The 24,603-nt window shown below is 44.2% G+C and overlaps 1 protein-coding gene across 4 annotated transcripts in view; it reads right to left on the bottom strand.

Moving 5' to 3' along the window:
- LOC141051891 (adenosine deaminase domain-containing protein 2-like) overlaps positions 1 to 24,603 on the bottom strand; it is a 124,976-nt gene that overhangs the window by 82,974 nt on the left and 17,399 nt on the right. For all 4 annotated transcript variants that reach the window (XM_073549007.1, XM_073549005.1, XM_073549006.1 and 1 more), the window contains exons 2-5: positions 7,185 to 7,263; positions 4,513 to 4,635; positions 4,284 to 4,437; positions 3,823 to 3,987 (exon numbers count right to left, since the gene is read on the bottom strand). In XM_073549007.1, the coding sequence (XP_073405108.1) occupies positions 3,823 to 3,987; positions 4,284 to 4,437; positions 4,513 to 4,635; positions 7,185 to 7,254 (512 nt within the window). In that variant the 5' untranslated portion in view covers positions 7,255 to 7,263. The remainder of the gene's footprint in view (positions 1 to 3,822; positions 3,988 to 4,283; positions 4,438 to 4,512; positions 4,636 to 7,184; positions 7,264 to 24,603) is intronic.

Raw genomic sequence — 24,603 nt, 5'->3', positions numbered from 1 at the left:
TAATCCTATCCTGTGTGATACTGACTTCTGAGCCGTGTATCTAATCCTATCCTGTGTGATACTGACTGCTGAGCCGTGTATCTAATCCTATTCTGTGATACTGACTGCTGGGCTGTTTATCTACTCCTCTCCTGTGTGATACTGACTGCTGAGCCGTGTATCTAATCCTCTCCTGTGTGATAGTCTGCTGAGCCGTGTATCTAATCCAATCCTGTGTGATACTGTCTGCTGAGCTGTGTATCTAATGCTCTCCTGTGTGATACAGTCTGCTGAGCCGTGTATCTAATCCTCTCCTGTGTGACACTGACTGCTGAGCCGTGTATCTAATTCTATCCTCTGTGATACAGTCTGCTGATCCGTGTATCTAATCCTATCCTGTGTGATACTCCGGAGCCGTGTATCTAATCCTCTCCTGTGTGATACTGACTGCTGAGCTGTGTATCTAATCCTATCCTGTGTGATACTGACTGCTGAGCCGTGTATCTAATCCTCTCCTGTGTGATACTGTCTGCTGAGCCGTGTATCTAATCCTCTCCTGTGTGATACTGACTGCTGAGCCGTGTATCTAATCGTATCCTGTGTGATAGTCTGCTGAGCCGTGTATCTAATCCTATCCTGTGTGATTCTGACTGCTGAGCCGTGTATCTAATCCCAATCCTGTGTGATACTGTCTGCTGAGCCGTGTATCTAATCCTATTCTGTGTGATACTGTCTGCTGAGCCGTGTATCTAATCCTATTCTGTGTGATACTGACTGCTGAGCCGTGTATCTAATCCTATCCTGTGTGATAATGACTGCTGAGCCGTGTATCTAATCCTATCCTGTGTGATACTGACTGCTGAGCCGTGTATCTAATCCTATCCTGTGTGATACTGACTTCTGAGCCGTGTGTCTAATCCTATCCTGTGTGATACTGACTGCTGAGGCGTGTATCTAATCCTATTCTGTGATACTGACTGCTGAGCTGTTTATCTAATCCTCTCCTATGTGATACTGACTGCTGAGCCGTGTATCTAATCCTCTCCTGTGTGATAGTCTGCTGAGCCGTGTATCTAATCCAATCCTGTGTGATACTGTCTGCTGAGCTGTGTATCTAATCCTCTCCTGTGTGATACAGTCTGCTGAGCCGTGTATCTAATCCTCTCCTGTGTGATACTGACTGCTGAGCCGTGTATCTAATTCTATCCTCTGTGATAGTCTGCTGATCCGTGTATCTAATCCTATCCTGTGTGATACTGCGGAGCCGTGTATCTAATCCTCTCCTGTGTGATACTGACTGCTGAGCTGTGTATCTAATCCTATCCTGTGTGATACTGACTGCTGAGCTGTGTATCTAATCCTCTCTTGTGTGATACTGACTGCTGAGCCGTGTATCTAATCATCTCCTGTGTGATACTGTCTGCTGAGCCGTGTATCTAATCCTATCCTGTGTGATACTGACTGCTGAGCCGTGTATCTAATCGTATCCTGTGTGATAGTCTGCTGAGCCGTGTATCTAATCCTATCCTGTGTGATACTGACTGCTGAGCCATGTATCTAATCCCAATCCTGTGTGATACTGTCTGCTGAGCCGTGTATCTAATCCTATTCTGTGTGATACTGTCTGCTGAGCCGTGTATCTAATCCTATTCTGTGTGATACTGACTGCTGAGCAATGTATCTAATCCTATCCTGTGTGATAATGACTGCTGAGCCGTGTATCTAATCCTATCCTGTGTGATACTGACTGCTGAGCCGTGTATCTAATCCTATCCTGTGTGATACTGACTGCTGAGCCATGTATCTAATCCTATCCTGTGTGATACGGACTGCTGAGCCGTGTATCTTGTGTGATACTGACTGCTGAGCTGTGTATCTAATCCTATCGTGTAATACTGACTGCTGAGCCGTGTATCTAATCCTATCCTGTGTGATACGGACTGCTGAGCCATGTATCTAATCCTATCCTGTGTGATACGGACTGCTGAGCCGTGTATCTTGTGTGATACTGACTGCTGAGCCGTGTATCTAATCCTATCCTGTGTGATACTGTCTGCTGAGCTGTGTATCTAATCCTATGCTGTGAGATACTGTCTGCTGAGCTGTGTATCTAATCCTATCCTGTGTGATACTGACTGCTGAGCCGTGTATCTAATCCTATCCTGTGTGATACTGACTGATGAGCCGTGTATCTAATCCTATCCTGTGTGATATTGACTGCTCTCCTGAAATACTCTCTGCTGCTGTCACCCTGCTGGTTTTATGTGTGATCTGCATGGTGGTATTATGTGTGAAGTATATGGCGGTATTATGTGGGAACACTATGGCAATATTATCTGCTAAAAGGGGACTCATTCTAGGGTGGTTCTGGCTGAGCACCTGCACACGGGTCAGTCAGGGGAGGGCTGGTGAGGCAGCTGAAGAGAGGGGTCTCATTTTGATCGTTACTGTATGGCTACATTTCCCCCCATCCTGCTTCCCAGTGTCACCCCGGACTGCGCCTGTCGCCTCGCTTTCACACATCGCCAGGACAGGATCTGAGGAGGGGATTGGGGTCTTTGCATGCAAAGTCTGGATCAGAACAGGCTATCAATCAGCAGAAATGTTTCCTGGATATCTGTGGTGCTGTCACCCTGCTCCTCCCCCATATATCTCCCTCTGTGCCCCCCATAGACCAGCGCACTGCTCTCCTGAAATACTCTGTGCTGCTGTCACCCTGCTCCCAGAATCCTTGCTGCCTGCCATCCTTGGTGACCGAAGACCCCATTCCTCTCCTCAAATCCTGTCCTGGCGATGTGTGAAAGCAAGGCGACAGGGGCCTGATATATGGTGGAAGGAGCAGGGTGACAGCAGCACAGAGTATTTCAGGAGAGCAGCGTGCTGGTCTATGGGGGGCACCCTGTTCGGTGCTAGGGATTGTACATAGAGTGCTGTGTTTTATACACATGGATGGACCGTCTTCTTGTTTGCTCCACAGTAATCCAGGAAACATTTCTGCTGATTGATGGCCTGTTCTGATCCAGACTTTGCATGCAAAGACAGTCAGTAAATTTGCAGGCCCCATCAAAATGGCTGCTCACTGTGTTTCTAAATGTCATCCTCTCTTTTCCCTTACCAAACACCCAGAAGGGGAGGAGAGGAATGACATCACACCCATGTCAGCAGATTCCACCCATAATTACTGCAGGGCAGTAATGTGAGCTAGTTGTACACTAGGTTTTTGTGCCAAATTTCAGTAGCTGCTCCCCCTAGTGTTAACAAGTGGAAATGCCAAACTTTTTAAAATTATTTTTCATATTTTATAAAATTAAAAACAAATGATAATATTTTTTTTAGAAAATGTTAACATTAATTCTTTACATTTTTTCAATTGCTGAAAAAAAATTTTTTGGATGGCACCTTCACTTTAAATTGGCCTCCATTCCATCCATTCACATGTACACTCACCTTAGCTGTGCGTTCATGCACGGAATGGAGAATTCACCCATATCAAAAACTATTGGGCTTGTTGAAATGTGACCAGTCTCATCCTTGTTTCCACTCAAACATTTTGTGCAAAGCACATTAAGGCTAGAGATACAGGGTGACAACTGTGCCTTCTGCACCACTGTGGTGGGGTTACCGCATAGTAAAGCCAGACTTACATTCTGAAAAGTACTGGCTCAAGAGTTGAGAAAGAAGTGGTCCAGGACCCAGTGCGCATGGCTTAGTGCATGCTAAAAATTGCCTCAAACTAAGTGATAAAAATGCATAGAAACCAATCACTGCCACGCTTTACACGAGACTGCCCAAAGACGACGCTGGGACGTGCACCCCTCCTGTGTACTGTAGCATGGCACTTACAGGCCGCTGTGTGTGGCTCCTTCCGGGACGCAGCTTAAATAGAGGTGCACAAAGGTGTTCGGTTTCAGGACCAGGTACTGCATTTCATGGGAAGGACAGAAGATGCTCTTCTCTCTGGCCCCAGGGATATTGCTGTAGTACAGTGTGACTTCTTTGTATAGATATCTAGGAAGAAAAATGAATGAAATGGTTAAGCAAATGTATGAAAGACCAGCGTCCAGCTACCGGCTTGTCCATGTGCAACAACAATAGCAACCACGTGGGTATGATCCGGACCGATAACCGAGAATATGAGCAGATCCCGACCTCAGTAATGGATTACTATAGATAGGAGTGGCCAAAGGGACCGCAGCCAGACCAACGTACTGACTTCACCAAAACTTAAGGGTTCGGGATTACGAGACCGGCGGCACATTCTAGGAATATATGCCATTTTCTCAATAAAACAAATGACATCTCACCTCAGCAGCGCCCTCCTCGCTACAACCAGTGCATGGCAATCGTGTACCAGCAGGCAGTTGTACTCCTGCCATCCCTGATACCAGGTCACTCCAGTTCCCAGTGCCACCACCTCATAGACATCGTCAGCCTCCTCCTCCTTCTTACCCTGCACGTCTGTAGATCAGAGACTTATCAGTGAAAAGGACGGCAGATAATCAGGGTGTATGCGGTAGAACGATGGCCGCTCACCTCTCTGCAGGATGAAAGCCGCCAGGTTTGTCCTGTGCTTGTAATATTCTGTTTCACCCACCAAACTTTGAAATGTGTAATTGGCCAATGCAGCGCATCTTGGAATATGTGCGATACCAGTATCTGCAGGAGAGAAAACCTACAGATTTGAGCATCCCAGGTGTGCACACGGGCGACACAGTCATATTCTACTCACGATCCATCGTGTCTGAGTACCACGAGGGGGGAGGGCAGAGCTCAGGGACCTAAAGCACTCAGATTTCATGCCGTCAGGACTCCTGTGAGTTGTGTCCCCTGCCCTACTTATACGAGAAAGCATGCGAGTCCTGTGTCCTCCACCCCACTCATAAGAGAAAGCTTGTGAATCCTGTGTCCCCCACCCCACTCATAAGAGAAAGACTATGAGTTCTGTGTCCTCCGCCCCACTCAAAAAGGAAAGCCAGTGAGTCCTGTGTCCCACGAACCACTCATAAAGAAATGCCTGAGTCCTGTGTCCCACTCATTGAGAAAGCCTGCGAGTCCAGTGTCCCCCACCCACTCATAAAGAAAGCCTGCGAGTCCTGCAGCCCCGCATAGTCATAGAGAAAGTCTGTGAGGCCTGTTTCTACGCCCATTCATATAGAAAGCCTGTGAATCCTGCTGCCCAGCACACTGTGAGCCCTTCTGCCCCCGCCCACTCATAAAAGAAAGTGTGAGATCTGTGTCCTCCGCCCACTCATTAAAGAAAGCGACATTCCTGCTTCCTCTATCTACTCAATAGAAAAAAAACCTGTGAGACGTGCCCATTAAGGCCTGTTTCACACTTCCGTTTTTGACCATCAGTCAAAATCCGCCGTTTTTTAAAAAATACGGATCCGCCATTTTTTTGGGCGGATCGGTTTTTTTCCCCATTGAGTTGAATTACCGGCAGATCTTGACGGATGGCCATCCGTTGGATCCGTTTTTTTGCGGATCCGCCAACTTTTTTGCATTCGCCAACATGCTTGGACGGACCATGCAACTTTTTTTTTGCTGCAGGATCCGCATTTTACAGTGCGCATGCCCGGAGAAAGGAAGTCAGCCGGAAGTTTAACCCTGAAATCCTTTCTGCCGGATGGAAAAAATTCATTCATTCATTCATTCATTTATATTCTCTCTCTCTCTCCTCCCCAGGCTGCGGTTCCTTTAAAGTTCTTCATTGAACGGATCCGTCAAAAAAAAAACGGTCCGGTGCCATCCGTTCACATCAGTTAGCAACGAATCCGCTTTCCGCCATTTTGGCGGATTTTAACTGACACAAAAAAACTGAAGTGTGAAACAGGCCTAATAGAAAAAGTCTGTGATTGCTGCTTGCCTCCCACTCATGAGAAAGCCTGAGTCCTGCTTCCAATGTCCACTCAGAGAAAGCCTTTCAGTTGCACTTTTCTCACCCAGTCATAGAGAAAGCCTGTGAGTACCTCCTCCCTTACCCAATCATAGAGAAAGCCTGTGTGCGCCCTGCTTCCCCCGCCCACTCATAGAGAAAGACTGAGTTTGACTTCCCTCACCCACTCATAGAGAAAGGCAAAGCCTATGAGTCCTGCTTCCACCATCCACTCAAAGAGGATGCCCGAGTCCTGCTTTCCCGCCCACTCATAGAGAAAGTCTGTGTGCGCCCTGCTGATCCTGCCCACTCATAGAGAAAGCCTTTGAGTCTTGCGTCCCCTGCCTAATCATAGAGAAAGGCTGTGAGTCCCGCTTTTCCCACACACTCAAACAGAAAGCATGAGTCCAATCACCTGCAGCAGTGCTAGGAAGTGCAGGCCAGGGGCAGTAGCCAGAGACTAGACTAATCTAGGGTTGTCTACGGATCTCAAAAATACATTTTCTCTGAAACACAGTTGGAAATCAGCAGCCGGGTTCTGATTCATGATGCCCACGGTTTGGACAGTATAAATCAGAGGACAGGTTTTCATTAACTAAATGGGCCACATACAGCAGCATGATGAGCTTCGGTGATTCAGGTCTTCTTGTACTCACAATTAAATTTCTTTTCTGCAGGCTTCCTTGCTGAATTTGAACAGCACAAACACTGAAAATATGCTTATCTGGACTGAGCACAAGATGTAAATGATGATACATCAGAAGTTTTCAGCAGAGATTTTCGGGGATCCCTTAATTTGCCATGAGATTACAGGAATCTGTCAGCATTTTTTTTTGCTATGTAATCCGAGAGCAGCTTAACTTATGGGCAGAGTCCCTGATTCCAGTGATTTGTCATTTACTAGGCTGTGTTTTGCTGTTTCACTGCAATCAATGTTTTATCAGCAGAAGATTATCACTACAGGACTAGGTGTATTCAGCCTCCTTGTCCACCCACAGCCTCAACCACTGATTGGCAGCTTTCTGCCTATCCACACAAAGCTGCAAATCAGTGATGTGGGCAGGGTTACACAAAGCTCTGCATTTTAGCACTGCTAGATCTGCAGCAGAGAAATCTGTGATTGTATCAAAATGACAGCGACCGCCCCCGTGACATATCATTGAAACCATGGTCTGGTCTCTGCCCCTACATCATGCTGCTCTCAGATTACACAGCAAAAACCTGCTGGAGGATTCCATTTATGTCTCTGTGCTGACACATCAGGGGCCATATACCTGGTGGCATGAGCTTTAATACCAGAATATAACGCCTATGTAGCTGAGAAGCTCACCTGCATCTTCTCCACAGTGCTTCAGGTCGTCAGCTGTGTGGTACTGCGGAAGGAGGCGCTGCATTGTCATCACTAGGACCTGTGAGAATGCATGTACACAGATAACATGAAGACATTACACTACTATATTATAGGAGACGAGACTGGGGATTCTGGCATTAAGGCACTCAGCCTAGCACTGATAATGGGAGCATGCTGCTCATACTAATTAGAGGGCACTGTCCTCCTGGTAGTGTTTAGGGGGGCAGTCTCTTTATGACACTGATTACGGAGACACGTTTCCTGACACTATTTATTTATTGGGGCATTCTCTTGTGGCACTGTTTAAGGGGGCTAAAAAAAGAGAATTCATATATTCTATGACTAAGGGCTTTGGCCAGAAACGCGTCAGAATGCCTTCTTGTTCTTAACCAGTCTGGACTCATTTCAACAATATGAAATAAAGGAGAAGTTTTTTTTATTCATATCCAGCTGGTAGATCCTTCTTTCTCTTTTTTTTTTTGCTCAATATCCGGTGGTCAGACAGACTTTGGATTCCAGCTGCAACATTGGAGGCTACCTACTATTCACAGGGTGAGGCTCATTTCCCTTTTGTCTTTTGTTTAAGGGGGCTCTCTCTTTATGACACTGATTATGGGGACACTGGCACTGTTGATGGGGCAATCTGTCTAGCACTATTTATGGGGGCATTCTCTTACACAGATTATTGGGGCACTCTCTTCTGGCACTGTTTATGGGGCAGTCTCTTCTGGCACTAATGAAGCACTCACTTTATGACACTGATTACAGAAGCACTGTCTGCTGACACTGTTTATGGGGGCAATCACTGTCTAGCACTATTTATGGAGACATTCTCTTAACACAGATATTAAAATCAGAACTTTCTCACACTAGCGGTGATGTCAGTGAGGTGAACGGAGTTCATCGGCTATGAATTTGGCTCACCATATTCACATCACCGAGAGACACTGGTGCTGCGCTATGACTCGCAGCTCAGGGTTTCGGCTGGATGCCAGGCAGAAGGCTCGCACTGTGCCAACATTTAGCATGACATCTGGATGTAGCACAGCTACACTCGCCAAGTGACAAATGGATTATCTTCTCGGCGGACAGGTGAGGAATATGGTGGTTTATTATTTTTTTTTCTTTTACAGAGGAAGGCCTCACGTCATTTTTTGAGGGAGGACCCCCTTTTTAACCCCTTTTAACCCCTTTCTGACATCTGACGTACTATTCCGTCCATGTGACCCGGGCCCGTATGCCATGGACGGGATAGTAAGTCATACCCTTTAATGCGATACTGCGGCTTAAGTCATGGTGATCGCATTAAAATTTTGATGCCATTTTAGCTTCGGGAAGATGGTGTCGGCATCTCAAACTCTAATCACGCCCTCCCAAGCGCTGTGATTGGCTGTTCACTTCTGAACAGCCAATCGCAGCCTTTCTCACTGTTTCAGCCAATCAGATTGGCTGAAACAATGAAGTCTCAGGCTAGGATCGAGTACCAATGTACTTGATCCTAGGCCGGTGCCTGGTAATGACAGGCATCTGCGAAAACCCCCCCCGGGTTGGCGCGATCGCATCGATCGTGCCAATCACAGGGCACAGCAGTGGTATTACCGCGCTGTGCCCTGCCAGTACCTGCTCGGATCAGTGCTGTTATAGCACCGATCCTAGGCCGGAGCTTAGGACAGGCCCAGCAGGAGATGATGTCATAGTCATTCACGCCAATCACAGGGCAATCACAGCTGTGGTCACGCTGTGACCGCTCTGTGCCCTGGCTGTGACCTGCCAAGGTTCGGAGCGATCCTAGGCAGGTGCCATGGTCACCAGGCAGAGCAGAGATTGGTGGGATCGATGTGATCATTCGATCCCACCAATGACAGGTCACAGCAGCTGTATGACCGTTGTGTGACCTGTCTCTAACCTGTGTATGACCGCTCTGCAGGGGACCTCACACTAGCTGAGGATTCCCTACAGAGCGGTCATACTGCTGGATCCCCTGCTGTGCTGGGCTTTATGGTACCACAGCAGCCTGTGACACCTCAATCCCTGCTGAAGAAAAAAGACAGTAGAAAAAAAGAAGAGGCTACATCTGTAAGTGCTGATCCCAGCCCGATCTCTTTTCATCCACCCCAATCCCCCCCTTCCCTTTCCTGTTTTTACTTCCTCCACCCCTCTTTGCGCACATTTAGCAGCCGCCGAGCGTGAATTGGTGACGCAGTTCACCAATCAACACTCATGCTCGCTTTTTTTTTTCCTCAGTCACCTTTACGCACATCCCGCAGCCGCCAAACTTTGATAAGTGACGCAGTTGACTTATCAGAGCTTGTGCCTGCCATTTTCCATTTTTTCACCCCCCTTTGTGCCACCTGACTACAACCCTAACTGTTGATCCCTGATCCCTACCCGATCTCTCTTAATCCACACCAATCCCCCCATCTCCCTCTTCTTACCCCCCTCACCCCCCTTTGCGCAGCCGCCAAGCGTTGATTGGTGACGCAGTTCACCGATCAACACTCGTGCTTGCTTTTTTTCTCAGCCCCCTTTGCGCCAACTGTGTACACACATCCCGCAGCTTTGATAAGTGACGCAGTTCACTTATCAGAAGTCGTGCCTGCGGTTTTCCTTTTTTATCACACCCCCTTGTGCCAACTCCGTGCGCACATACAGCTGCCGCCGAGCTTTGATAAGTGAAACAGTTCACTTATCAGAGCTAGGGCCTGTTGTTTTAGACTTTTTTTCAAAAGCACTTTTTTTCTCCCTACTTGCTTTTCTTTCTTTTAGCTTTTTCTTTTCAGAATAGTTTACACCAATCACTATCCCCCCACACATAGTTATCAATAAAGTACACCCAAGCACCATACTCAAAAAAAAATGTCACGTCCGTCCCAACAGTGCTATTCATTGGAGGAGGCATATGCTTTCCTTGCCTTCGCCACTGATAGCAAGCGAGAGGATCCCACATTTCTATTCTTTTCCGATTCTTTGTCCTCATCTTTATCTTCCTCCTCGGTCCTGCGGAATGCCACGCAGACGCCCCATGACAGAAGGGCGCACCATTCCCGCAGCTGAACCAGCGCACCCCATTGTGGACCCTGTGTGGACCTCGCCCCCCAAAAATTACGAGCCACTGATTCCTGATTTTGTGGCAGAATCAAGAATCAAGTTTGACTCCACCGGCCTCACAGAAAGACTTTTTCAAAGTCTTTTTTTCTCTGAGGATTTTGTTAACCTCATGGTGGAGCAAACTAATGTGTACGCTCATCAATTTTTGAACAAAACCCGCGTTCATCATTTTCAAACTGGTCTCCTGTAGACGCAGTTGAAATGATGCATTTTTTGGGCCTGGTCATTCACATGGGGGGCTCCTGAAGAAGCCAGAACTTCGGCAATATCGGAGTGTTGATATTTTATACAACAATCCAGTGTTCCGAATGGTCATGGTCCGCATGCGTTTTGAGGCCATCCACAAATTCCTGCATTATACTGATAATGCACAGTGTCCCGCACGAGATGACCCCAACTTTGACCGTCTGTTCAAAATTCGGCCGGTCATCCAACACTTCAACAAAAAGTTTGCTGAAGTGTACGTGCCCCAAAGGGACATCTGCGTGGATGAGTCCTTAGTTCATTTTATGGGAAGGCTCAGATTCCATCAGTACCTGCCCAGCAAGATGGCCAGGTACGGAATCAAACTCTACAAAATGTGTGAGATTACCTAAGGGTACACCCACAGGTTTAGAGTTTACAAAGGGAAGGACACAAGGATTAAACCCCCTGAGTGTCCCCCCTGTCCTGGGAGTGAGTGGGAAAATTGTGTGAGATTTGGTGCACCCACTGCTGGATAAAGGTTATCACCTCTACACTGATAACTTTTATACCAGCGTCCCACTCTACAAATCCCTCTCTGCGCGAGGTACTGCACCCTGCGGTACTGTGCGCAAAAATCAGAGAGGCCACTTGTGGGGGGGGTTTCTACTGTTAAGGCACATCAGGGGCTCTGCAAACGGAACATGACGCCCGCACAACATTCCATCAAAGTCTGCATTCCAAAACGTCACTACTTCCCTTTCGAGCCCCGACGTGTGCCTAAACAGTAGTTTTCTCCCACATGTGGGGTACCAGCGTACTGAGGACAAATTGGACAACAACTTTTGGGGTCCAATTTCTCCTGTTACCCTTGGGAACATTAAAAAATTGGGGACAAAAAAAATATTTTTGTTTTCACGCCCGGGCAATATAAACTTTAAGGAAACACTTGGGGGTTCAAAGTGCTCACAACACTTCTAGATAAGTTCCTTAGGGGGTTCAGTTCCCAACATGGGGTAACTTGTGGGGGGTTTCCACTGTTTAGGCACATCAGGGGCTCACCAAACGCGACATGGCGTCTGATCTCAATTCCAGCCAATTTTGCTTTGAAAAAGTTAAACGGCGCTCCTTCCCTCCTGAGCCCTACCGTGTGTCCAAACAGTGGTCCCCCCCACATATGGGGTATCAGCGTACTCCAGACAAATTGGACAACAACTTTTGGGGTCCAATTTCTCCTGTTACTCTTGGGAAAGTAAAAAATTGGGGACTAAAAGATCTTTTTTGTGGGAAAAAATTTTTTTTTTTCTTTTTTCACACCCGGGCATTATAAACTTTAGGGAAACACTTAGGGGTTCAAACTGCTCACCACACTTCTAGATAAGTTCCTTAGGGGAAAAAAATTGTATAAACTTTATTTCAATCAAGTACTAGACATACATATGATTAAAAAGATGAACTAGAACATGATTTACACAAAAAGATGAACTAGAGCAGACAGTAATATAAATACAAGCACCAATACAGTTTAGCGACGACAAAATCCCAAAAAGTACACCATGAGTAACATGCACATAGTACCAAAGCACAGAGTGCAAGTAAAAAAAAAAAAATCGATATTGCTAAAGCGCCGTCATAAATCCCACCAAGATGTATATACAGTGACTTGCAAAAGTATTCGGCTCCCTGGAACTTTTCAACCTTTTCCAACATATGATGCTTCAAACAAAGATACGAAATGTAAATTTTTGGTGAAGAACCAACAAGTGGAACACAATTGAGAAGTTGAATGAAATGTATTGGTTATTTTAAATTTTTGTGGAAATCCAAAAACTGAAAAGTGGGGCATGCGTTATTATTATTGAGCCCCTTTAACTTAATACTTCGTTGTGCCACCTTTTGCTGCGATTACAGCTGCAAGTCGCTTGGGGTATGTCTCTATCAGTTTTGTTCATCGAGAGACTGAAATTCTTGCCCATTCTTCCTTGGCAAACAGCTCGAGCTCAGTGAGGTTTGATGGAGATCGCTTGTGAACAGCAGTTTTCGGCTCTTTCCACAGATTCTCAATTGGATTCAGGTCTGGACTTTGACTTGGCCATTCTAAGGCTGTGTTCACACACAGCGGTTTTTACTATAAAATCGCTAAAAATAAGCTTCCCATTAATTTCTATGCATTTTGCACTTTTTGTGCATATTGATGCGTTTTTTACCGCGAAAAAAACGCATCGCGGTAAAAAACGCAGCATGCTCATTAATTTTGCGGATTTTTCCGCGTTTCTGGCTTGTTCAATGCGTTTTGAAAACGCACCGGAAAAAAACGCATCAAAAATGCGCAAAAAACGCAACGAAAACGCGAAGACAAAAAAGGCGTGGTTTCTGGGAAGGGAGTCAGGTTTTTGAGCAGAAATTTTCTGCTACGTGTGCACTTAGCCTAAGGGTATGTGCACACGCTGCGGATTGGCCTCTGCGGATCCGCAGCAGTTCCACAGACATAGTACAGTACCAAGTTAGTCAATGGTATTTCAAATCCGCTGTGCACATGCTGTGGATTTGCGTTTTGAAATACGCAGCATGTCAATTCTTTCTGTGGATTCCGCTGCGGTTTGACACCTATTCCATTGTCCAGGTGTCAAACCACAGGGGAAAACCGCTGGCCAATCCGCAGGAAAACCGCAGGTCACTTTACTTGCGGTTTTACCTGCGGATCCGCACGGAAAAATCTGCAGGTGAATCCGCAGCATGTGCACATACTCTAACACCTGGATATATTTATTTGTGAACCATTCCATTGTAGATTTTGCTTTATGTTTGGGATCATTGTCTTGTTGGAAGACAAATCTCCGTCCCAGTCTCAGGTCCTTTGCAGACTCCAACAGGTTTTCTTCAAGAATGGTCCTGTATTTGGATCCATCTTCCCATTAATTTTAACCCCTTCATGACCCAGCCTATTTTGACCTTAATGACCTGGCCATTTTTTGCAATTCTGACCAGTGTCCCTTTATGAGGTAATAACTCAGGAACGCTTCAACGGATCCTAGTGATTCTGAGGGTGTTTTTTCGTGACATATTGGGCTTCATGTCGATAATTTTTGCATTTATTTGTGAAAAAAGCGGAAATTTGGCGAAAATTTTGCAATTTTCAAATTTTGAATTTTTATTCTGTTAAACCAGAGTTATGTGACACAAAACAGTTAATAAATAACATTTCCCACATGTCTACTTCACATCAGCACAATTTTGGAAACAAATTTTTTTAGGAAGTTATAAGGGTTAAAAGTTGACCAGCGATTTCTCATTTTTACAACAAAATTTACAAAACCATTTTTTTTTAGGGATCACCTCACATTTGAAGTCACTTTGAGGGGTCTATATGGCAGAAAATACCCAAAAGTGACACCAGTCTAAAAACTGCCCCCCTCAAGCTACTCAAAACTACATTCAAGAAGATTAACCCTTCAGGTGCTTCACAGGAACTAAAGTAAAGTGGAAGGAAAAAATGGACAATTTAATTTTTTCAACAAAAATTTTCTTTTAGCATCAATTTTTTCATTGTCACATGGGCAACAGGATAAAATGGATAATAAAATTTGTTGGGCAATTTCTCCTAAGTATACCGATACCTCACATGTGGTCATAAACCACTGTTTGGGCACACGGCAGGGCTCAGAAGGGAAGGAGCACCATCTGACTTTTTGAAAAGAAAAAAAGCTGAAATATTTAGCGGTTGCCATGTCACATTTGGAGAGTCCCTGTGTGCCTAAATATTGAAGCTCCCCCCACAAGTGACCCCCCCATTTTGGAAACTAGACCCCCCAAGGAACTTATCTAGATGCATAGTGAGCTCTTTGAACCCCCAGGTGCTTCACAAATTGATCCGTAAAAAAAAAAGTACTATTTTTCACAAAAATTTTCCTTTAGCCTCAGTTTTTTCATTTTCACATGGGCAACAGGAGGAAATCCTAAAATTTGTTGGGCAATTTCTCCTGAGTACACCGATACCTCATATGTGGTCATAAACCACTGTTTGGGCGCATGGCAGGGCCTAGAAGGGAAGGAACACCATTTGACTTTTTGAATGGAAAATTAGCTCCAATCGTTAGCGGACACCATGTCGCGTTTGGAGAGCCCCTGATGTGCCTAATCAGTGAAAAAAAAACACAAGTGACACCATTTTGGAAACTAGACCCCTTAAAGAACTTATCTAGATGCATAGTGAGCACTTCGAACCCCCAGGTGCTTCACAGAAGTGTATAACGCAGAGCCGTGAAAATAAAAAATTTTTTTCCACAAAAATGATCTTTTAGTCCCTAATTTTTTATTTTTACAAGGGTAACAAGAGAAATTGGACCCCAAAAGATGTTGTACAGATTGTCCTGAGTATGCTGGTACCCCATATGTGGGTGGGAACCACTGTTCTGGCACATGTCGGGGCTCGAAGGGAAGTAGTGATGTTTTGAAATGCAGACTTAGATGGAATGGTCTGCAGGCGTCATGTTACGTTTGCAGAGCCCCTGCAGTGCCTAAACTGAGGAAAACCCCCACAAGTGACCCCGTTTTGGAAACTAGACCCCCCAAGGAACTTATCTAGCTGTGTGGTGAGCACTTTGAACCCCCAGGTGCTTCACAGAAATTTATAACGCAGAGCAGTGAAAATAAAAAATCATTTTTTTTCCACAAAAATAATTTTTTAGCCCCCAATTTTTTATTTTCCCAAGGATAACAGGAGAAATTACATCCCCAAAGTTGTTGTGCAATTTTTCCTGAGTACGCTGATACCCCATATGTTGGGGTAAACCACTGTTTGGGAACACGTCGGGGCTTGGAAGGGAGGGAGCACCGTTTGACTTTTTGAACGCAAAATTGGCTGGAATCAATGGTGGCACCATGTCGCGTTTGGAGAACCCTTGATGTGCCTAAACAGTGGAAACCCCTCAATTCTAACTACAACTTTAACCCCAACACACCCCTAACCAGAACCCTAACCCCAACACATCCCTAACCCTAATCCCAACCCTAACCATAACCCTAACCCCAACACACCCCTAACCCTAACCCTAACCACAAGCCTAACCCTAATCCAAACCCTAACCCTAACCCCAACACACCCCTAACCCTAATCTTAACCCTAATCCTAATTCCAACCCTAACCCTAATTTTAACCCCAATTCTAAGCCTAATAAAAAAATAAAAATATTTTATTTATTTTATTTGTCCCTACCTATGGGGGTGATAAGGAGGGGGTGATTTACTAATTTTTTTATTTTGATCACTGTGATAGATCCTATCACAGTGATCAAAATGAATGAATGGAATCTGCCGCTTGGCAGATTCAACGGGCACATTGCGCATACGCCTGCCAATTTGGAAGATGGCGGTGCCCATCACTAATGGCGGTGGGACACTGGGAGCCACTGCGGGACTCGGAGGGTACCGGGGGGGGAGGCGATCGGAAGGCGGGGGAGCGTAGGGAAGGTGGGGAGCAGATGCTCTCGGCGGCGGCCGATTACTGCCGTCAGCTGGTGGCGGGGGCCGATCGCCCCCGTCAGCCGGTGGGGGGGTCCGATTGTGGTCTCCAGCCATGTCCGATGCTACTGCAGCATCGGCCATGGCTGGATTGTAATATTTCATCAAATTTCATTGATGAAATATTACTATCGCTGTGATTAGCTGTTTTACTTTCATCAGAGCGATCGTAGCCACAGGGGGGCAAAGCCTCCTGTATCTGCAAGTCGGGTGACCTTTCAGTGACCCCAGTCACCCGTCCCGCAGGAGTGATTTATACCATGACGCCTACTTAGGCATCATGGGTCATAATGGCACAGGTTTTCATGATGCCTTCATAGGAGTCATGGGTTGGGGTTAACCATCTTCCCTGTCCCTGCTGAAGTATAGCAGGCCCAAACCATGGTGCTGCCACCACCATGTTTAACAGTAGGGATAGTGTTTTCAGAGTGATGAGCTGTGGTGTCTTTCGATTTTGGTTTCATCTGACCAGAACACCTTCTTCCACATGTTTGGTGTGTCTCCCAGGTGGTTTGTTGCAAACTTTAAACAACACTTTTTATGGATATCTTTGAGAAATGGCTTTCTTCTTGTCACTCTTCCATAAAGGCAAGATTTGTGCAGTGTACGACTGATTGTTGTCCTATGGACAGACTGTCCCACCTCAGCTGTAGATCTCTGCAGTTCATCCAGAGTGATCATGGGCCTCTTGGCTGCATCCGCTGATCAGTCATCTCCTTGTTTGAGATGAAAGTTTAGAAGGACGGCCGGGTCTTGATAGATTTGCAGTAGTATGATACTCCTCCCATTTCAATATGATTGCTTGCACAGTGCTCCTTGGGATGTTTAAAGTTATGGAAATCATTTTGTATCCAAATCCGGCTTTAAACTTCTCCACAACAGTATCACGGAACTGTCTGTTGTGTTCCTTGGTCTTCATGATGCTGTGCATCAAACAGAACCCTGAGACTATCACAGAACAGGTGCATTTATACGGAGACGATTACACACAGGTGGATTACATTTATCATCATTAGTCATTTGGGACAACATTGGATCATTCAGAGATCAACAATGAACTTCTGGAGTGCGTTTGCTGCACTGAAAGTAAAGGGGACGAATAATATTGCACGCCCCACTTTTCAGTTGTTGAATTTCCACAAAAATTTAAAATAACCAATAAATTTTGTTCAACTTGTGTCCCACTTGTTGATTCTTCACCAAAAATTTACATTTGGTATCTTTATGTTTGAAGCATGATATGTGGGAAAAGGTTGAAAAGTTCCAGGGGGCCAAATACTTTCGCAAGGCACTGTAAATAGATTGATTTTGTAACGTATAAATCAATGGTACGAGGGGACTAGAGTTAGGGATATGATGGACTCCTGAAATGTACCAGCATTAATGCATAATGGCGTCAGTGTTCCCTAATACATATGCCTGTTCCATGGCCATTAATAAGCAGGTCTCTATATCCCATCCACCATTAATAACCCTAAGGGAGACAGCAAATAGCAGTAACACAAGTTAAATATTACCCATCATTGCGCCCGGCATGTGCCCAGAAACTCTATCCCGACGTACGTTTCGGTGTATTTTCTTTAGGGGGTCTAGTTTCCAAAATGGAGTCACTTGTGGGGGTTTTCCACTGTTTAGGCACATCAGGGGCTTGACAAACGTGACATGGAGTCCGATCTCAATTTCAGCCAATTTTAGTTTGAAAAAGTCACACGGGGCTCCTTCCCTTCTGAGCCCTACCTTGTGCCAAAACAGTGGTTCTGCCCCGCAACATATGGGGTATCAGCGTACTCAGTGAAAATTGGACAACTTTTGGGGTCCAATTTCTCCTGTTACCCTTGTGAAAATAAAAAATTGAGGGCGAAAAGATCATTTTTGTGAAAAAAAATATGATCTTTTATTTTTACGGCTCTACGTTATAAACTTCTGTGAAGCACTTGATGGTTCAAAGTGCTCACCACACATGTAGAAAAGTTCCTTAGGGGGTCTAGTTTCCAAAAGGGTGTCACTTGTGGGGTGTTTCCACTATTTAGGCACATCAGGGGCTCACCAAACATGACATGGTGTCCGATCTCAATTCCAGCCAATTTTAGACTGAAAAAGTCACACGGCGCTCCTTCCCTTCTGAGCCCTACCGTGTGCCAAAATATTGGTGTCCCCCCACATATGGGATATCAGCGTACTCAGGACAAATTGCACAATAACTTTAGAGGTCAATTTTCTTCTTTTACCCTTGGGAAAATAAAAAAATTGTTGCTAAAAGATAATTTTTGTGACTAAAAACTTAAATGTTCATTTTCATTTAATCATTTTTATGATACAATAATAAAGATATTTAGATAGAACATACTATATTTATTGGAATATAACTTTAGAACACAAAAAACTAATAAATTGTAAATCTGTAATACACTATGTAATATTGATTACATATATATATATATATATATAATGTATGTATATATACTGTATATACAGTATATATATATTTATAACACTATGTAATAAACTATGTAAGTGGCAAAAAACATAAATAACTAACTAAATAACATTTGTGCAGTCTATGAATTTGTTCTAAGAAATAGAATTGCCTCCATCAGATCTTCCTTAATAGATGGCCTCAAATCTGACCTAATAATTTTAAGGCCAGAGAACAACCTCTCTACACTAACTTGGGTTGGAGGCAAAGCCGTAACCACATGGACAACATCTCCAACAATTTCCGGGTATAAAGGAATTGCCTCATGCACAGTCAGTTTTGATGAACGGTTGAATTTTTCTATGTCTTTGAGAGCAAGTGAAACATTTTGCTGAAATATGGTCAATCTGCTTGCTATAGGAGACGGAGTGAAATCTTTTTCCTTGCGGCAACGCTTTGCCTGCTCCATGTCATCCAAATACTTGTCAAAGTCAAACTCCTCATCTGATGAGGATGAAGATATGGCAGCAGTAGCACTGTCAGGACCCAAGTCCTCTTGCGCCTGGCAGTCCTCCTGTAGGCCACTCATCCTAACTACTACCTCAGTCAGAGCTTCTTTTCCTTTAGTGAGCTGTTGATCATCAAGCAGTATACGATGACTTGGGTCCACATAAACAGCTGCCAGAAAAAATTTATTTTCCAATAGCTGTGTCTCTCTCTCTGTTTCATTGAAGCAGAAATGCCATCTGCGATTAAACAGCAAAATAGCAAGTTCTTCCACTCCCTCATGAAAATGCCAGGAGTTAAATCCTCAGCTTGTAATTTTTTAGTCACAGTAAATGGGTGATTAAGCAATTCCTTCAATTCAGCCACCTGTGTCCACTGACCTTCATTTAGGGTTACCTGAGGTTTCGCCATATCTATAACAAACGGTTTTAGTTCAAGCAATCGCTCAATCATTAAATAAGTGCTGCCCCACAGAGTGGCTTGATCGACAATTGCCCCTTTGCCAGCACGTCTCTTCAAAATGGAATCAATTTTAGGGGTTCTGGCGGCAATAACCAATTTCCTCACTTTTCCAATCAGATTTCCAGCATGTCCCTCTTGCAGACTATCTCTTATTGCCAGCTGCAGCGTGTGCACAACCTTGCCCCTCGCTGGCTATGGCCATGATTCACACACAGCGTTTTTGCAGATCCGTTTTTGCAGTAAAATGCAGTGACTCTGGGCATCCCAGCAAAGTCAAAGGCTTTCAAGATATGACATTCAGACACATTGTTTTGTGAGGATCCGTTTTTGGGCTGAATGAACATGTCAGCTTGTGTGGCGTTTTTCTAATCTGCTTTTGCTATTGAAAACATCTATGAGCTCAAAAACCTTTCAGGTGATGCGGTTTTTTTAAAAAGCTGATCTGCTTTTGCAGCTGAAAAACGTATCCTCAAAAAACGCAGCAAAAACGTTGTGTGTGAATGTAGCCTTAGATCAGGAATAGAAAAGCCATTTATAGGACATTTCATAACTTTCCCAAATTCCTATGAAAAAGTAGTCAGCACATTCTGCATTGAACTACTGTACCCAATTTATTATATATTTTAGGAGTCGCAGTCGGTCCATTTTATACCGACTCCAACTCCGACTCCACCAAAATGAGCTCCGACCCAACAGCCCTGGTGCACATGATGCGTTTTTTTCCGCAAAAAAAATGCATTGCGGAAAAAAAAGCAGCATGTTCATTAATTTTGCAGAAAAAAACACATTTCCAGCTATATTCAATGAGAATGTGGATGCTCCGAAAAAAAAGTGACAAACGCGAAAAATAAAAATGCGGATTTCCTGGGAAGGAATCAGGTTTTGCTCAGGAAATTTCTGCATACGTGGGAACATAGCCTCAAAGTGACTTCAAATATGAGGTGGTCCCTAAAAAAAATGGTTTTTTAAATTTTGTTGTAAAAGTGAGAAATCGCTGGTTAACTTTTAACCCTTATAACTTCCTAACAAAAAAAAAATTTGGTTCCAAAATTGTGCTGATGTAAAGTAGACATGTGGGAAATGTTACTTATTAACAATTTTGTGTGACATATTTCTCTATTTTAAGGGCATAAAAATTCAACGTTTTAAGGCTATGGGCCCACGTAGCGTTTTATTCCGGACACTAAAAACCGGACTCCTTCCCAGAAATCGCACGTTTTTTTCCCCGCGCGATTTCACCGCGATTATGTTCGCGATTTTCGCGTGCGATGTTCAAGCACTTTCCATGCGATTTGAAGCACCGCTTGGAAAGTGATTGACAGGTTGGTCACACTCGTCAAACATAGTGTTTGACAAGTGTGAGCAGCTTTTTACTACTGAGGCCGCCTACACGGCCTCAATAGTAAAAGATAAAATGTTAAAATGCGAAAAAAAAATAAAAAAAATTGGGGTATATTTACCTTCCGGCGTCACGCGCTGCATTCCCGGCCTCAGCGTTCCCAGTAATGCCTTGCGAGACCTGTGATAACGTTGGTCTTGCGTTGCTATAACGATCTCGCGTGACCGCTAGAGTCACGCGAGACTACGTCATCACAGGACCTTGCCGCAAAGCATTACTGGGAACGCTGAGGCACGGGAATGCAGCGCGTGACGCCGGAAGGTAAATATACCCCGATTTTTTACAGGGGTAGGGTACCCAGGGCCTGGAGGACAGTCTCCTCTCCTCCACACCGTGGGTACCAACCGCACATGAGACGCTTAACTTCCCGCATGGTGGGCATAGCCACATGCGGAAAGTAAGCGGTTCTCATGCATTCCTATGGGTGCGGAATCGCGGCAATTCTTTGCGATTCCGCACAAAAGAATGACCATGCTGCGATTTTTTCCGCGATGCGATTCCGCCGCGGAAAAAAGCACAGCATTAGCACAGCATGTGCGGAATGCCATAGGAATGCATGGGGGGCATTCTGTACACGATTTTTAAACGTTTTTGCAGCGTTTTTGCGCCGAAAATCGCGGCAAAAACGCTTAAAAATCGCTACGTGGGCACACAGCCTAAAATTGCAAAATTTTCCTGATTTTCAACAAATTTCCATTTTTTTACCCCCATAGCTAGGCACAAATAATAAAATAAAAAAATTATTTTTATTTTTCCATTAGGGTTAGGGTTGGAATTAGGGTTAGGGTAGGAATTAGGGTTAGGGTAGGAACTAGGGTTAGGGTAGGAACTAGGGTTAGGGTTGGAACTAGGGTTAAGATTAGGGTTAGGTTGGGATTATGGTTAGGCTTGTGGCTTGAGTTAGAGTTGGGACTGGGTTAGGGGTGTGTTAGAGTTAGGGTTGTGGTTAGGGTTTTGATTAGGGTTAGGGGTGTGTTGGGGATAGGGTTGGAGTTAGAATTGAGGGGTTTCCACTGTTTAGGCACATCACGGGGTCTCCAAATGCAACATGACACCACCATTTATTCCAGCCAATTTTGCGTTCAAAAAGTCAAACAGTGCTCCCTCCATTCCGAGCCCCGACGTGTGCCCAAACAGTGGTTTACCCCCACATATATGTACAGCGTACTCAGTAAAAATTGCGCAACAAGTTTGGGGGTCTAATTTCTCCTCTTATCCTTGGGAAAATAAAAAATTGGGGGCTAAAAAATTATTTTTGTGGAAAAAAAAATGATTTTTTAATTTTTACGGCTCTGCGTTATAAACTTCCGTGAAGCACTTGGGGGTTCAAAGTGCTCACCAAACATATAGATAAGTTCCTTGGGGGGGTCTAGTTTCCAAAAAGGGGTCACTTGTGGGGGTTTCCACTGTTTAGGAACATCAGGGGCTCTGCAAACCAGGGCTGTGGAGTCGGTAAGCCACAGTTGCGACTGCGACTCCTGGATTTTATCAGGCTCCGACTCCGACTCCGGCTCCGACTCCTTCATAAATGGCCAATTCATAACAACAAATTTACTATTGTTAAATATTAAACATCGTGCTTATTCAGTTTCTCACCATCATATAAGTAATCAGACCACTTAGAGCAAAAACTACATTTATTAGAATACAATTAGAATATAGCAAATAACTTTTATAAACTTTTCTAAACTGTAAGTAAATATGCAATAAACACTTTTATGCAGTTAATAAGAAGAAATCTATAAATTTGTCCTCAGAAAAAGTATTGCCTCTGTCAGATCCTCCTTCATGGATGCCCTCAAATCTGATCTAATTATTTTGAGAGCAGAGAACAACCTCTCTACACTAACTTGTGTTGGTGGCAAAGCAGTAACCACTCGGGCAACATCTCTGACAATGTCAGGATACAGAGGAATCACTTGTTGCACTGTTATTTTTGATGAACGGTAAAATTTCTCAATTTCTTTTAGTGCACATGAAAAATTCTGCTGAAATGTACTGGCTGTGTTCCTTGATGGGGATGACTCTTCTATGCGGGAACGCTTTGCACGGTCCTTGTGATCCAAATATTTTTCGAAATTAAATTCTTCATCAGTTGATGATGAGGGTGAAGATGTGGCAGGACGACCAAATTCTTCTTGTTCCTCCTGACTGTTCTGCAACCCTTTCATCCTTACTGCTATTTCAAACAGAGCTTCTTTTCCTTTACTTAGCTGTTGATCATCTAGAAGAATCCGATGCATTGGGTCTACATAAACAGCTGCCAAAAGAATGTTATTTTGTAATAGTAGCTCCTCTTTCATTGATGTAGCAATGCCACTTGCAATTAACCCTCCTCTTTGGGACAGGCGAAACATCAGGTTCTTCCACTCCTTTAAGAAAATACCTGGAGCTAAGTCCTCTGCTTGTAATTTTTTAGTCACTGTAAATGGGTGCTCTAGCAATTTTTCCAGCTCAGTCACCTGATTCCACTGACTTTCATTTAGCGTCAGTTGAGGGTTAGCCATGTCTACAAGAAAGGTTTTCAGTTCAACCAAGCGCTGAATCATTAAGTAAGTACTGCCCCATCGTGTGGCTTGATCAATAATTGCCCCTTTTCTAGCACGTCTCTTCAAAATTGAGTCAACTTTAGGGGTTCTGGCAACAGTAGCCAAATTTCTCACCTTGCCAATCAGTGCAGCAGCATGTCCTTCTTGCAGACTGTCTCTTATAGCCAGCTGTAGCGTATGCACAACACAGCGCATGTGATGAATGAAAGAACATATTGACACAGTTTCAACAAGATCATCTAAACTATCATGTTGCTGTTCATCTGAAGCAACTTCAGTTTGCTCCTCAGTTACAATACTGTGTTCCTCTATTTCAAACATTTCTGTGTCTGTGGACCCAGAATGTTCTTCTAGCTGCTGTTCACCATCGTTACTCTCATTCATTAGCTTAATAGTACTTATCATATTTGAAGCATTGTCAGTTACGACAGAAAGAACTTGCTCTTTTTTAAGTTCATAGTCTTGCAGAACCTTTTCCACCAAGACCTGGAGAAACTCACTGGTGTGATGAGCTTTGGTGTCTTTTACTGCCAATGTCTTGGTAACTATTTCATTTTTGTCACAAACAAATCGGACATTGATGGCAAAATAGTTCACTCTGTGACGTGTGCAGGCATCCATTTTAAGAAACAGAAAGCGTCCCTTGAGAGTTTTTTAAGTTCTTCCTTTTGTTTAAAAGCTTCTTCGATTACTAATTTTCTAATACTCTCTCTCTCTCCAGAGAAACACCAAGCTTGCGGGCCATTTCCCCATTCAGAGACATAAAAGCTGGTCGTGAAAATAATGAAATAGGCACACTATCCTTTACAACAAGCTCTATGATCTGTTTTTTAAATGTATCTACTGTCATTGTCACAGTAACTTTGTCACTGACAAAATATCTTGCAACTGATGGCTGCAAAGTTCTCTGCTCCTTTGTTTGGCTGGAAGAGCTGGGCACTGGTTCATTGGTTTGGATGCAGTCTTATTCATCTACTGCTTTCAGTACTTCTGGATGAAAGCGCTGTAAATGTCTCTTTAGATTAGAAGCTCTGGTAGGAGCATTTTTATCTTTGCCTGAATATGCACTCATCTTGGCTTCACAGCATTTGTTTTCGTCTGGATCATTTGTCATACACTGACAGACATAATGTTTTCTATCTTGAGTGATGGTGAAATGTTCAAATACAGCTGATTTAATGTGATGCTTCTTTGACATTCTCAGGTCTTTAATTCTGCATTCACAATCCAAATGACAATTGTTTTTCCTAAAAA

Source organism: Dendrobates tinctorius, unplaced genomic scaffold (genome assembly GCF_039654945.1).
Source record: "Dendrobates tinctorius isolate UK_male_01 unplaced genomic scaffold, ASM3965494v1 ptg000158l, whole genome shotgun sequence".
NCBI classification, from domain to species: Eukaryota; Metazoa; Chordata; class Amphibia; order Anura; family Dendrobatidae; genus Dendrobates; species Dendrobates tinctorius.
Note: the sequence above shows the minus strand (reverse complement) of the source record. Positions and strands in the feature narration are given on the sequence as shown.